This window comes from Symsagittifera roscoffensis, chromosome 3 (genome assembly GCF_963678635.1).
Source record: "Symsagittifera roscoffensis chromosome 3, txSymRosc1.1, whole genome shotgun sequence".
NCBI classification, from domain to species: domain Eukaryota; kingdom Metazoa; phylum Xenacoelomorpha; order Acoela; family Convolutidae; genus Symsagittifera; species Symsagittifera roscoffensis.
In genome coordinates, this window is record NC_087064.1 from 74352392 (window position 1) to 74366137 (window position 13746).

Consider the following 13746-nt stretch of genomic DNA (forward strand, 5'->3'; position numbering starts at 1 on the left):
TCTACTGATTTTTTACTTTTTTACTGTTTTTGGTTTTTTCGGTTATTTTTTATGTTTTTTGTTTTTCTTGGGTACTATACTACTTTTTGTTTGGTTTTACTTATATCTTTAAGTGTTTTTGGTCACAAACCACTCAGGGGATGAGGGGTTCGCGATTCCCCCCACCCTTCCTGGTTCGTGAATTTTCGGTCTTAACTAGGTTAAAAAACTATTCACGGTAATCCGGAAGGCTTCCGCGTTCCGAACTACCCTTCCACCCCGGCGGTTTAGGCCTATTAAGGGCGTTAATGTGAGCATCCGCTCGGCGCGGAGTGCTCGTCAACGGTTCTGCCGGTCATGATGTTAGAAAGAATAACACCCAGGAGCGCCATAAAAACATGTATGTAACATTCGCCCGGAAGATACATATCGACGGATAACAAAACTAAGTCTTAAGACGACTGGCTAACGTCTAAACAGAGCTTTGCATGCTTTTCACCGTCTCTACCAAGCCAGTACTTTTCGGTGGTCTTTCTAACATCGGGTCGACAAAAACGTTACTGTTCTCCGGCTTCGACCAGAACGCTCAAATTAACTTAATTACATGCAAATAGTGAGCTCATGGCTGGGTCTCAGTATCCCCAGACCACGAGGTCACTCCTAAAAACAGGGCTACTATTTATTATATTACTATTGTTTTTGTTCAGTAGATAAAAATCATCATCTCCATCGAAGATGGATCAACCCTTTCCCCCCAACTCCTAGCTTCTCATCCTTATCAAAATGAATCCAAATATTAATTAAATTCAAGTCAGGACATGACAGGAAGCTAAAAGTTCGTATGAGTCAATAAAAGTTTTCCGTCCCGAGACCCTTCCGGATTCTTGAATCCGGTGAATCAAGCTCGCTAATCTTGATTTCCTCCTAATCCGGAAGGCTGGTTTCTCACCCTTCACCGTTGCTCGCAACGGCCTTGCAACTATTGTAGCAGCACAATAGTTGCAACTCGGAACGTTCTCTGCTATTCCTGCAATCTGCTGCTGTTTTTCAATCACGATTATCGTTGTTATCGTCAGCGCAACTAATGTTGTTGTGTTTTCTCTCTCGTTTTTTGTTAAAATGGCCGTTTCAGCATTTCTCAGAAATGTTACGTCATCACTTCGAAAATTTAAAATTTTAAAATACGGGAATATCCTGACCTTCACCGTTCTGCTAATCATCCGAATAACGTCGTTAATCCTTCAAAATCATTAACTCGGAAGGTTCACTGCTAAAATTTCGAAGTCTGCAGAGATTGCATTTTGGCCATCCTGGTCGAATGTCACAGCTATCGACCGCTACTCTAAATACCCTTCAATTCTGTTAACCAGAACAACAGGTGCCAAAAAGATCTTGAAATTTCTAAAGGACTATGTCACTATTCATTCTATCCCAAAATCGATTAGGACAGACCAACATTCATGTTTTAAAAACAATGCAGTCAAACTTTTTTGCGTCGCTAAGGGGATTAAACACATTTTCTGCGCAGTAGGCGACCACCGAGGTTGTGGCCTAGTTGAAAGAATTATTCAGACCATCAAAAGGAAATTAGGAGTGATGCAACTGGAGGAAAACTCCGAAAATATTGAAAACCGTTATAGAAGAAAAAACCGTTATATTGAAAACCGTTATATCATGAATGTCCAAAAATGTAAAATCCAAATTAAATTTAGATTCCAGGAACTTAGAAAGGGACGTGCTAACCGCGGAACAAAGAAGGGAGGATTGTGACAGCAGACCCAGAGTGAAGATCAAGAAGAAAGGGTCTAGTTGCCCAGATGTCACACCTGGATTTGGAGGCCCTACCACGTCAATCTCAGAGACACCTTACTATCAGGCACTGGAAAAGTTAGCTAAGTCGGCTAATGACTGGATGACACTGAAGAGATCATTGACGCAAAAACAGGGAGCAGAAGCTTTGAAGACGTTGACGGACAGGATCACAGTATTGGCCGCATCACTTAGAAGCAATCTCACATTAGGAACTTTGAGATTCAGATCCGACAAGCCGAAACTGACAAATTCGAAATCGCAGAGTAATCTTCATAATTTATTACTTTTGGATCCGTCTAAAGTAGAGACATTTCGTAAAATTCTGGACAGGAGATCCGGCAAGGAGTTATTTAGAACTTTCAACGAACACATTGTAAACTTCGGAAAACACCTATACTACAGCATCGGGCAAAGTTATCCGGAAAAACCATATAACTCTTAGGTTAAAAAGTGATTATCTTTCAGGCAAACAAAGTTCAACAAAACAAGCCGGGCAGAATAGGACTATAAGAGACCCAGAATACAGGACAGCCTAACAACAACCTCAGAAGGACGATCTAGCCCCATTGTCGCCTAAAGCGAAAAGGTTGTCTGCAAAGACATCAGTTATACCGCTACCCTCAAAACTGCCAGCTCGATTAAGGAAAATTGTCCCAAAGTTGACCGATGAGAGATTCACAACAGAGCAACCCACCTTTGCAGGAGCAGAGCCGAAGCCGATCAATCCGGTCGTGGACCTAACTTTGTCGTCATCAAGTTCGGGAGGGGTAATTTTACCCCCAATCGCCATGTCATCCCCCGCCAGGCCGCTGATGGGACCACCAGCCCGCGATGGGACTAAAACTCAACAACCTGTGGCAGAAGTTCAACCTATGACCGGAAATCGACCTGATAGAGAAGAGAAAAACGAACCAGTTCAATACAGTCCAAAAAGATCGGGAGGGACAACCGTCCCGTAAAAGCAAAGTCTGACGCCGAAATCTCCCGCAGAAACACCTTCGAGTTCAAAGCCGAAACAGGTTTTTCCAAATGTTCAGAAATGGATTCCGATTTCGTCGGAGGGAGACGACCAGAGCCCGCAAATCAGCCAACAGCCTCAACACAGTAAAATGAGAATTTCCACACCTTCCCCAGATACAAATGACGTAGATTACAATTCAAATTCAAATTCCTCGAGATTGTCAGGAAGACCGAAGAAACGAACACGGTTTTACGGAAGCCCGGTCAGACATGCGGTGAAAGAAATCTCTCAGGACCAAACAATCGACCCATCGCCTTAAACTCCACCTAACGTAGAAAACATATCTGGGGGGGGGGGGGGGGGGGAGTTTTCATCTTCTCCACCAACACCGAAAAAGATCATGAGAGTTTTTAAAAGATCTGTAAAAAAGGAGTAGTCGAGAAACTGTTGAGAAAATTGAAAACTGAAACTCCGAAATTATTTTTGTTAAACATTCCACCAGTGCTATTACTTAGTTTGTCATATCGAAGTATTACAAATTTTAGAAGGGGGAAATGTGATACGGCAGTCAAAGTCATTTTGAGCCGTCCATTATATGTATGTTTGACGTGTTACTAAAGGTCAAGGTCGTGACAGGTCTCCCGCCAACCACCACTCATGAACTAACTAAAAGACCACTCTTTTGATACTGTTCAAAGATTGCAGTTCTGAACTCTTTATTAATGCAACTAATCATTCGTAACTAATTTCTAATCCAATCTTTCAAGATAGATTTTATCCATTAGTTATTAGCAGATAGTTTAACAATTCACAGGTTTGAAAAAACAGCCTTTTTTATCTCAAGTATTGAAGCTTAAATAAGTCAATTGTTTGAGGTTAAGTCAAAAGATCATTAGCTGTCTTTGTCAATGATCTTTCATAGCGATATTTTAAATTAAGGTGACACCCCATTGTAAAAAAATTTCAGCTCAACTATTCTCGCCTCATCTCAAAGAAGGTCTACTTCACACCGAGCATCATTCGGGGATGACACTCTATCACAAAGTACTTAAGCAGAAAAAACACAAGCCACGTGATGCAGTTGACGGAGGGGGGACCACAGGCAGCGGAGAGGGGGACGTGTCTGGGGCAACGAGTGCCAGGACTAGCGCGACTACTCGGCACCCGAAAATATCAGTCATACCTCCTACAAGTAACGCGGGAACTGCAATGAGCAGTATGAGATCGGCTGCAAGCACCATGAGAACAAATGAACAATCTTCGTCTGGTTTGAACACGATAAACCAATCAATGAAATGAAGAAAAAACGCGTGGAAACTTTCATTGTTATCTTTTGAACTGTACTACCATCATTTCATTTTTTATATTTCATTTGTACTTAACTTATTATTTTCCATTATATCAGGATGGTTCTTATTTGGAACAAAAGTACTTGACCAGAGCTTTAAGAGAATAATAAAACTCCATTTCTCAGATTTTAAATTCAGATTATTCATTTTTATTCTTTTCATAAAATAAATTATCAAACTAACAATCTTTTTTTTTGTAGAGCGGAAAATTAAAAGTAGCAAACAGTCAAATAAATAGCTAGTATTTCAATTAAACTCTTTATTTTTTATGGGTTGAAATTATCTCAAGATTTTGAAATTGACGGATTTCTCGACAAGGGAGTCGAACCAGGCACGTTTTGATGATGGTCAGACGAAGTTGAATCCTGACTCTTAATCGGAGGCAAAAGCCGTCTGGTCCTCCAGTTCTTGAAGTCCTCGTGATACCAATCGGACCCTGCACAATCGAGGGTTCCCATTGGAACATACCCAACCGTCAAGTGGTTCCCGGATTCCATTGAATAACTAACATCTCCTGGAGCGGCAACGTGTCCAGACTCTGGGCTACCAGCAGCTGGGGTGAGAGTTTCGCCAGGTTGTTGACCCAGTTGCAGATTGGGATCGGAACCCTCGTTTGATTCTCCCTCAGTCTCTTCAATTGAGTCTTCCTGTTTGATCCTGGGACCCTTCGAGTTCCGAGGCGACCTTCGCATTCTTCTCGGGGATTTGAAACCGTATTTCAATCTAAATTCACATCATTTACTTCAATTACAGCTTTTTTGATATGTTATGTCCTGAACTCGAAATGAATTGACCAAATTGATTTTCTGAGCTCTCCCCAATCACTGTAAATACCCTATTTTGATTAAGTTTCTGCGCCGCAGGCAATTTTTGAAAAAACAGGCCAAAAAAGCGTTTTAAGGCACTTTTTCAAAAATTTTGACCAAAAAATTGCGTTTTTAGCGCGTTTTTCCCTCAAAATTAGTATAGAGGCGCCTTTAAAAAAATTTCAGGGCCAGTCAGCCGAAAATGGATCTCTCAAAATAGTACAAAGGGGGACCCTTTTGTTCGGCAGGGTTCAATTCCCTGAAAAAGGGCGTCCGCCCCCGCCCCCCTAAATCCGCTGGTGATTATACACCTATGTATATCTAACAACTAAGTAATTATAGTTAATGGCAAAATGTTGGCAATATCTATCTCGGCTAACGAATCTGAAAAACTTCTCATTTCGACGTTGGATTTAAGTTTATCACTCATTTCCAAATAGTTTACAAAAAAAAACAAATTAACCTAAAAAAAACGAATTAACCTAAGTTTTTGACCGATTAAATTGCGCGAGATCACCTATATTGCCAACATATTGGCATTTTAAAAAGCAGAGGGGTGGGGGGGGGGGTGGTGGGAGTGAGGATGCTGACTTGAGTAGGGTGGCGCTGTCTGTCTTGAGGAACTCCCTGAATATCATGTCTGTCTTCTTGTCTATGCTGTAGTCCCTCCCTGCCGGCAACACAGACCTGTAAGAGGGGGGCAGCAGACGCCTGCAATAAAACAACAAAAAAGTGGGTAAAAGCAACGTAATGAAAACTTCCAAGATTTTCGTTCATAGTAGACAGGAAAATATGTCGCATTGCTTTGAATTGATACAAACTACCAATTTTTTGTGCAAAAAAAACAAACTGTCAAAAAATTATCCCGAAAACTTTTTATTCACCTGTTCACGTTGATAGGGGAGTCGAACTCTGTATCATTGAGAGACCCACTGCTGGTGAAGCTGCTGTTTAACTCCCCTCCCACAAAGATGGGTATCACGTGACCACTTCCTTCCACCCTACTGGTCATCTGGGCTTTGTTTGGTGTCTCGAAACTCTCGGAGATCTGACCTGACCTTCTTTTCTGGTATGCGTGACGTCTTGATTTGGCAAGTTCTGCGCTCTTCTCTGTTTCCTGCACTATTCGCTCCTGAAATAATGCGAATGAAATTTAAGATATGAAAGCTGACTGAAAAAAAATGAAGTATGAACTAAAAAAGCTCTTGATTAAAATTTAGCTCTATCAAAGATAGCTTGATGAGAGCATGAATTTTGGCATATGATCCAAAACTTTTTCTCAAAAGGAGCTTTTTCTCGTAACAATGGCTGGTTAACTGCACAGTTGTTTCGACTGAGAGGCGGATACTTAGCTACTATACCATCGCTGGCAATAGTTAAGTGGCTATGACTTAACTTGTCAGTTAAAAGATCGATATTTCGAGGCCCACCCCCAATCCGTTCTCGATGCTTTCGAGGCAACAATTCTCAGCCCAGAAAGTTAACCATCGCCAGAAAATTAGCCAAAAAAATTGCACGCATTGCTTAAGCAGGGGAGCAGCGCCGGTTCTCCCTTAAAATCCGAACAGCTCGTATGTTGATACTTTCCTTTTTTATTAACAATTCACCCTTGATCCCCAATGAAAAGCTTCTTTTTAGAGAAAAAACTTACTCTCTCAATGGAACCTTTCAGAAGACAGAACTCGAAAATTTAGTTTTCGGAGAGCTGACTTGCTCGTATATTGTTACTTTCCCTTCGCGGATAAATAGTTTAAAATAGATCAGTATAGAGTGGTTTTTACAATCTGTTTTTTTGCCTTATCGCCTGTTTCGATCCATGATTATTTACCTTGAGGGACTCGAGTTCGAGTGAGTCATCCTCCTTGTTGGAGAGAGTGTAAGACAGTCTGCTCTTCACCCCCAACTCACTCATGCTACTCATGGCAGACTCACTCTTGTTGCGAGCAGGGGGGTTACTCGACTGCTGAGTAGCACCGCCACAACCACAGCCGCCAATCCCACTACTCTTATTGCTGTGCTCCCGAGGAGCTCCTGAGTCTAGTTCCTTGCTACATCCATGATGATGTGGTCTCATTGCAACAATGCTCCCTTAACAACATAAGGCAGTAGTGAAGCGTCAATTCGTAACAGGCGACAAAAAAGCAAACAATTTGTTAAAAACTGAAGATTAAGCATTATGCACAAAATGTCCATTTTAAATTTAAGGATAAAATTAATTCAGCCTTATTTCTAAATTATTTCTAATTCAGCCTTAATTCTAAGTAGCACAGAACGTAAAGACCCTATTTTTGTTGCAAAATTTGAAACAAAATTTAAGATTTAAGTTTCGATACCAGCCTGTATGACATAGATTGTTATTTTATTTGTAAGTTGCTGTTATTGTACCTGATGTGTGCTGTTGAATCCGAGGATCAGTGGAAGTACCCGCCCTGTTGGTGTCTTGAGTGAAGGAAGGAGTGCTGTTTCTCATGATTCGCCTGCTGTCCTGTTTGGTGCCTGCTCTGATGGCCGCCCCCACCGCCGATTTGAGATGCTGCATCTCAGATGAAGTGCGCTCATTCAGACTCCAGTGCTGGTTCGAGTCACTCAAGTACTCTTGGTCTACAAACGCAGTAGTAAATAAGCAGTTTAATTTTGGCAATGAAGCCGGTTGGAAACAGAAGTCGGTTTGCGCTGTCTGTGTCCAACGCCTACTAAACGAACGTATTTGGTCAGCTGCAATATTCAACGATTTTCTGTTGGTATATCGAGCTGTAATACTAAAAAAAACCAGGGGCGGATCTAGGATTTTTCCGAGGGGGCGGATTTTCAAAAATGTTTTAAAAATTTTGCGGACTATTTTTATTAGGTTGACTCATTTCATTTTTCGAGCTTTTCCAGAGCACTAAAAACACCCAGTTTTAGCTAATTTTCTGCGCCGCAGGCAAAATTTTGAAAAAAAAACAGGCCAAAAAGGCATTTTTAGGCACTTTTTGGAAAATTTAGACCAAAAATTTTTTATCGGCACGCTCTCCCCTTCAAAATTAGTATATGCTGACACAAAAGCGCCTATAGAAAAATATTGATATCGGTCAGCCAAAATTGGATATCTTAAAATAGTACCAAACCACTGAACAAAACTGCTTATTTTTGCAAATATTATACACTCGATTAATGAATCGCAGATGCTCAAAAACAGCTCCTGCTTTAGAATCTAAGGGCTACGTTCAGGATTTTTTTGGCAGACGAATGCATGTACAATTATTTTGCATTTCAAGCATGATGAAGCCATGCAATTGATTGTGAGGTAAAATTCTGAAAGAAGCTGTAGGTTTCTATTGATGCACTTAACGATATTTAGCGTTGACCATCTTGTTTTATCAATCTTAATAGCATGTTGATCGGTTGTCCCTTTTCTGAAAATTTAGTCGCATCAAACCCGTAATATATCACACTAACCATTGAACAGACTGTCGTCATTAATAGAAAATGAACTGGAGAACTTCCGAGTGCCTTCGTGACTCATTCCACTAGTCGTCCCCACCACCTGTGCGGCTCCACTGCACTCCGAATCAGCTGTGCCGCTGCTGTCGAAACTGGCAGCCCCAAACCCCCCAGCCCCACACCCCACCACTCGTTTCTGCCCGGCCCCGACCGCCGTCTCGTGTTGACCATGGACTACAGTACTTACTACAAATTGATCCAATTTCGGGCTCCGGTTATTGCTTTTTTCCAAGTTCGAATTGGACAAACTTGTTTGATTTTGGTCATTTGAAGATAGCAAATTAATATTTTGGCTTTGACCTCTCAAATTGTTAAAGTTTTTAAGGTCATTTACATTTAAAAATGTTTGACCTCTGTTTGAAATATTTGAAGTTGCATCTGCTTTCACGTTGCTGCTAGCAGTTTCATTGAAGTTCCGGTTTGAGTTTGTGGAATGAAATTTGCTGAAGGTATTGCTATTGATAGAGTGAAAATGGTGATTTTGTGGTAGAATAAAGTTGTCGTGATCACGTCGTGGTAAATCGTGAAAAGATTGGCCATAAAATGAAGTTGGGTGGTTGTTTTGATTCACGGGAACTATAACAGAATAAGAAAATTATCACTAGACAAATAGGAAGTTTTGATAATCAAGATTTAACTAACTTCAACCATCTTTAAGTTCTTGTTCTCGTTATTTATAAAGATTAATAAATATTATAAATTGTACACAAGCAAAGCGCGTAGAAAAAAATCTACGGCGTTATTTGAAACAATTCATAAGTTATCCAAATGAGGGTTTTATCAAAGTAATCAAATCTAAGAAACTAAGTTGCTTGCTTCAATTGAGAGGGTAGGAAAATCACCAAAACTCTTCACATATTCCAATGTCTTCCGTCTTACTTTTCAATTACTTCTGACCTGCCTGATTAACTGGAGGCCTTCTATGGAGATTTTCATAGGGATCCATGTCCATGTCCAGGTCCATGTTTATCCCATGTCTTCCCAAGAGCATCAACTCCTCTTTTTCCAGCTCAAACTCGACGCCGTTCGGGAACTCATCCTCTTCATCGTCTTCCTCCCAGCTACTTTCCATAGTCGCCCGCAGATTCCACAAGTCGTGTCCTGCATTTGCCTCTCGGTCTGTCGAATCATGAGATCTGTTAAAATCCGAAATGTACAAGTTTCGCTTCCGGTGTTCCGAGTCGATGCTGCGATTGAAGTTGCCGCCCATGTCTCTTAGTGCAATGTCAGGCTGATTTATCGAATTATTAGGTGAAATCTTTGGACTGACTCTGGGACTCCGAGAACTTGATCTACCACGCTCCCGAGTAGCTCCGTGGTATGAGTTCCGCGAATCACAAGAGTTCCTGGGCGACAATCCCAAGCCCTCTCGACTTCGTTTTTTTCCGATTGCCCATCGTTCACGGTCAGGTGAATTACAATAACTAGGACTCAAGATTCGAAAGTGCTCCTGTGAGTTTTGACGTGAGTTTTGACGTGAGTTTCTCGGCGACTTTCGGTCGAATGAACTGTTCGTTGAAGTTCCGTGAGGTGATTGGTTGCTGCTTCTGTTCATGGAGAGTGAACTCCGAATCCGCATAACTTCCTGAGAGTGCGATTTTTCTCTACATGTGTCACCCACTGGTTTTAGAGCGTTGTTTGGCCTGTTATTTTGGCCGAGATGATTCTGAAACAAAATCTTACATGCTACGCTTGAGAAAAACTTCCTGAAATTGACTGCATAAACTTCAATTTTCATTTAAATTTGTTCCAATTTGTTCAATAATTCAACAATATAGAAGACTTATCGGTGAGAGAGCACCAATTTGAGCAAGCGCAAATCGTTATTCAATTTGTTAAAGCGCCACTGAGAACTTCCTAGAAAGCTTGATTTAATCTAGATCTGATTGTTTTATTTTATGTACTAACTGTCCAGAAAAAAAAGAAAGATTATGGATAAAAGAAAACAAATAAAAATCGATTTCTGATATTTTACTTCTCTTGCAAATTGTTAAATTGTGCTTCAAGGTATAAGTTTCAGAACAATGTTTAATTTTGAAGTTTATTTGATGTTTTGATTGACCTATTTCAATTACTACGATGAGTTTTTTTTGGATGTATGTTTTCTGAATTTTCTCCAGTTGTCTCAATGCTTTATTGCCAAAACAGTTAGTCACAATCAATCAAAAAAGTATCTCTTATTGTATGCATTAGGTTGTGAAAAGACTATTAATGGTTCAAGTAAATTTTTTTGACGATTTTTGCTTGAAAATTATTTGTGTGTTATATAGTGTCCATATTTGCACAAAAACTAGTGTTTTGTTATGTCGTGTTGTTTTTTGTGTTAGTGATTTTATTCTTCGAATGGTATCTAGTGGCTTATCTTAATCTTGAATTAAAATAAAAAATTGTTTTGTTCATTTTGTCATTTGTATGTTTCCGTCTTGTTGTCGTAGAGAGTAACTTCAAAAGCTCGTATACGTGTAACTCATTGATAAAAAGTGCCCTGTGTTTTTGATGCCCTAACTTATTGTGTTTTAATATGGCAAAATGCAAACGAACTTACAATATTTTGTTGAAATTGCAGATTTCTTAGGGCGGTTTTCTTGTCAACTCCGGATACTGAGTTACCTTATTGATTCATTAGTTGAATAAACGGCTCGTATTTTTCAGATGAGATGAGAAATTGTCGTGCTTGACAAAAAAATAAAAATGCATCGATTGCATTTTTTTAAAATAATTTTTGTTATATTGTCATTTTGATCCAGTTTTAATCCCAAATCATTGATGGCTTTTATTAAGTTATGTTGTGTTTTTGTTGCCGTTTAAACTTTCAAAGTAATCATTAGTAATCATTACATTATTAATCAGGTGTTTTTTTTGCTCGTTGTAAGTTTTTAAATTTTCATCCACTCTAATTTTCATTCCAAGTCTTTATTAAGTTCTGTAGTTTTGCTAACTGGTTCAAAAGCATGCGAGAATACATCCGCTGTTCTGTGATACAATGAGAATTTCGTTGATATAAATACAAAATTTTCTTTCGAAATATTGTTTCCCGATAATGATAAGCGACTATAATTGTTCCGACTTTCGATACGAAAGTAACGGAATATTTGTGCTCGGGGTGGGTTTTTTTTCCTCACACAAATTTCGACTTTTTAACTAGCCATTTTTGAGGGAATTTTCTTATATCATTCGTCGAAAGCTATTGTTGTCCTGAGCTCAAATTTGAAAAGATATTTCACCTGTGATCATTTTTTGTAAAGTTATGGGGGTTTAAAGATTGCCATTTCGGCCAATTTGGGACAATTAACGCGCGATATATATTTCGCACTATTAACGCGTGAGCGGAGAATTAATCCGTCTTAAAATCGTTCCAAATTGGTTGAAAGAAGCTTATTTGCCATAAGTGATTTGTTACAAGGAGCGAAATCTATTCTTTTATACTTTGTATGGTGTGTGGGGGGATAATTTTCATAAAAAGTTTCAAATTTCAGAAAAAAGTTTTTTCTTTTTATTTTAAGTCTATTTTTATCCCAAATTTATCCATAAATGACTAATTGTCTAGAATTTTTTCATAACTTTGAGCATAATTTTTAACAGTTGAAGAATTTGATTCAGTAGTGGATTTATGGGGATTGGTTCCCCCCTCAGGAATTCAAATTCCCAACCGCCCAAAGATTATCTCCTTTGATACTCTCTTACGATATCTAGTTTTCTAACCGATCCTTGTCTAGCCGACCCCAGTTTTTCTTGAGGCGCCTTCGGTGCCATTATAAATTAATTTTGAGGAGGAATCTCGTGCCAGAAAAACGCATTTTTTGATAAAAACCGTTCAAATTATGCCTAAAAACGTCGTTTTTAACCAATATTTTCAAAAATTTCTTGTGGCGCGAAAAAAGTTCTTTATGGTGATTTGGGAAAGCTGAGAAAATAAATTTGGTCAAACTAATATGAAAAAATTAGTTTTAAGTAACAACTTTTAATCTTATTCACCCGACAAGAAAAAAAAACAGTACCTGCGAGGTTCCTTGAATGCACATGCGGTCATCGAATGACCTTCGGAATTCGGGTTTGTCTCGATAACTGTCGGCACTCTTCCAAGCCGGGTGGGATCTGTCTCCGAAGCTTGACCTCCGGTTATCGTGACCTTGATCTCCCGGCAGGAGCATGTTGATGATACTTGGGGGTCCAAGTCCCCCTCCCGGTTGGAACTGAGGCACTGTGAGGAACTCTTGACTGCGTCTGGGAGAACTGTGGACTAGAGTACTGAAATGAAATAAAATTGATTTCATACAAACATCAATCATCACAATACAAGTTGTATTTTATCAATAAATGCCAAGTAAAAGAACAGAATCAAGTATTCTTCACATCAGGGGTGGAGCTAGGCGTTTCTCGATTCTCGAGGGGGATTCTAAAAATCGTTTGAAAATTTTGTCGACTCTTTTATTTTAGTCGACCAAATTGAATTCCTGGGCGCTCCCCTTGAAAATTAGTATAGGTATTGTCGCCGAAGACGCCTTCAGAAAATATTTTGTGTCGGTCGGCCGAAATTGGATCTCATAAAATAAGACCAAGGGGTGGGGCTTTGGGCTTTGAAACGATTGAATGCAACCTTGAGAGGGGGTCTGTTTTGGTGAGAGAGGTAAAAAAAGAAAAAAGATAGTTTCAAATAGTTTAAAAAAAAACAGGTTCAACAAACCTGATTGAAGCTTCGTTAGTTGCATCTGAATTACTGTTTTTGTCTACACAAGTTGAGTGATGTTTGCGAAAAACTTTTCCACTTTTTCGCCGTCCTCTATTTTCATCACCCTCATCTCTCAATTCAGTTTTTCCCGAGTTCCCCCCACATGTCGAGAACACCTCGCCCATGTCGAAAGTCCTCGACACTGTGATCGGAGGGGTCCTGGGATTTAAGTGGCTCCTCGAAACTACTTCCGATCTTGGATCTAGGTTGCCGATGTTGTCGTAGATTGTGGGAAAATTCCGAGAGGGTTTTGCGATGTTGCTCAAAAATTTATCCCGCGAATTGGCAACCGTCGGTGCAATTTGCGCTTGTCGGGTAAGGTTAGGACGGTTCTTCTTTTGAAGTTTTGAATCCTCCCGGAAGCTGAAACAAAAAATAAGTGTTCGTTGTCGTTTTGTACTTTATAGATGTCGTAGATAGTCGCTAAAATTGTCTAGAAAAAGAACCTCCATTTTCAAGATCAAAAAAATTTAAATTGGTATTTTCAACGGCCTACGTTTTGGCCAACAAGCTAAAACCGTAAGCGTTCCTAAAATAATATCACGTGTGGAAAGCGGGTCAATAAAATAAAACCAAAAAAAAAAAGAATTTAGTTGCTAAATTGTTAAATAAAGTAGATTTTTTTTC

The 13746-nt window shown here is 39.6% G+C and overlaps 2 protein-coding genes across 2 annotated transcripts in view; one reads left to right on the plus strand and one right to left on the minus strand.

Moving 5' to 3' along the window:
* The window catches only part of LOC134842512 (uncharacterized), a 32843-nt gene extending 28639 nt beyond the window's left edge, over positions 1 to 4204 (plus strand). The window contains exon 5 of the mRNA XM_063858892.1: positions 3720 to 4204. Within this exon, the coding sequence (XP_063714962.1) occupies positions 3720 to 4051 (332 nt within the window). The 3' untranslated portion in view covers positions 4052 to 4204. The remainder of the gene's footprint in view (positions 1 to 3719) is intronic.
* Positions 4205 to 4294: 90 nt separating this feature from the next.
* Positions 4295 to 13746, minus strand: part of LOC134842510 (uncharacterized) — a 56929-nt gene continuing 47477 nt past the window's right edge. Inside the window, exons 6-14 of the mRNA XM_063858891.1 lie at positions 13075 to 13482; positions 12389 to 12638; positions 9288 to 10056; positions 8346 to 8966; positions 7293 to 7508; positions 6736 to 6995; positions 5792 to 6039; positions 5499 to 5618; positions 4295 to 4824 (exon numbers count right to left, since the gene is read on the minus strand). Coding sequence (XP_063714961.1) covers positions 4386 to 4824; positions 5499 to 5618; positions 5792 to 6039; positions 6736 to 6995; positions 7293 to 7508; positions 8346 to 8966; positions 9288 to 10056; positions 12389 to 12638; positions 13075 to 13482 — 3331 coding nt within the window. The 3' untranslated portion in view covers positions 4295 to 4385. The remainder of the gene's footprint in view (positions 4825 to 5498; positions 5619 to 5791; positions 6040 to 6735; positions 6996 to 7292; positions 7509 to 8345; positions 8967 to 9287; positions 10057 to 12388; positions 12639 to 13074; positions 13483 to 13746) is intronic.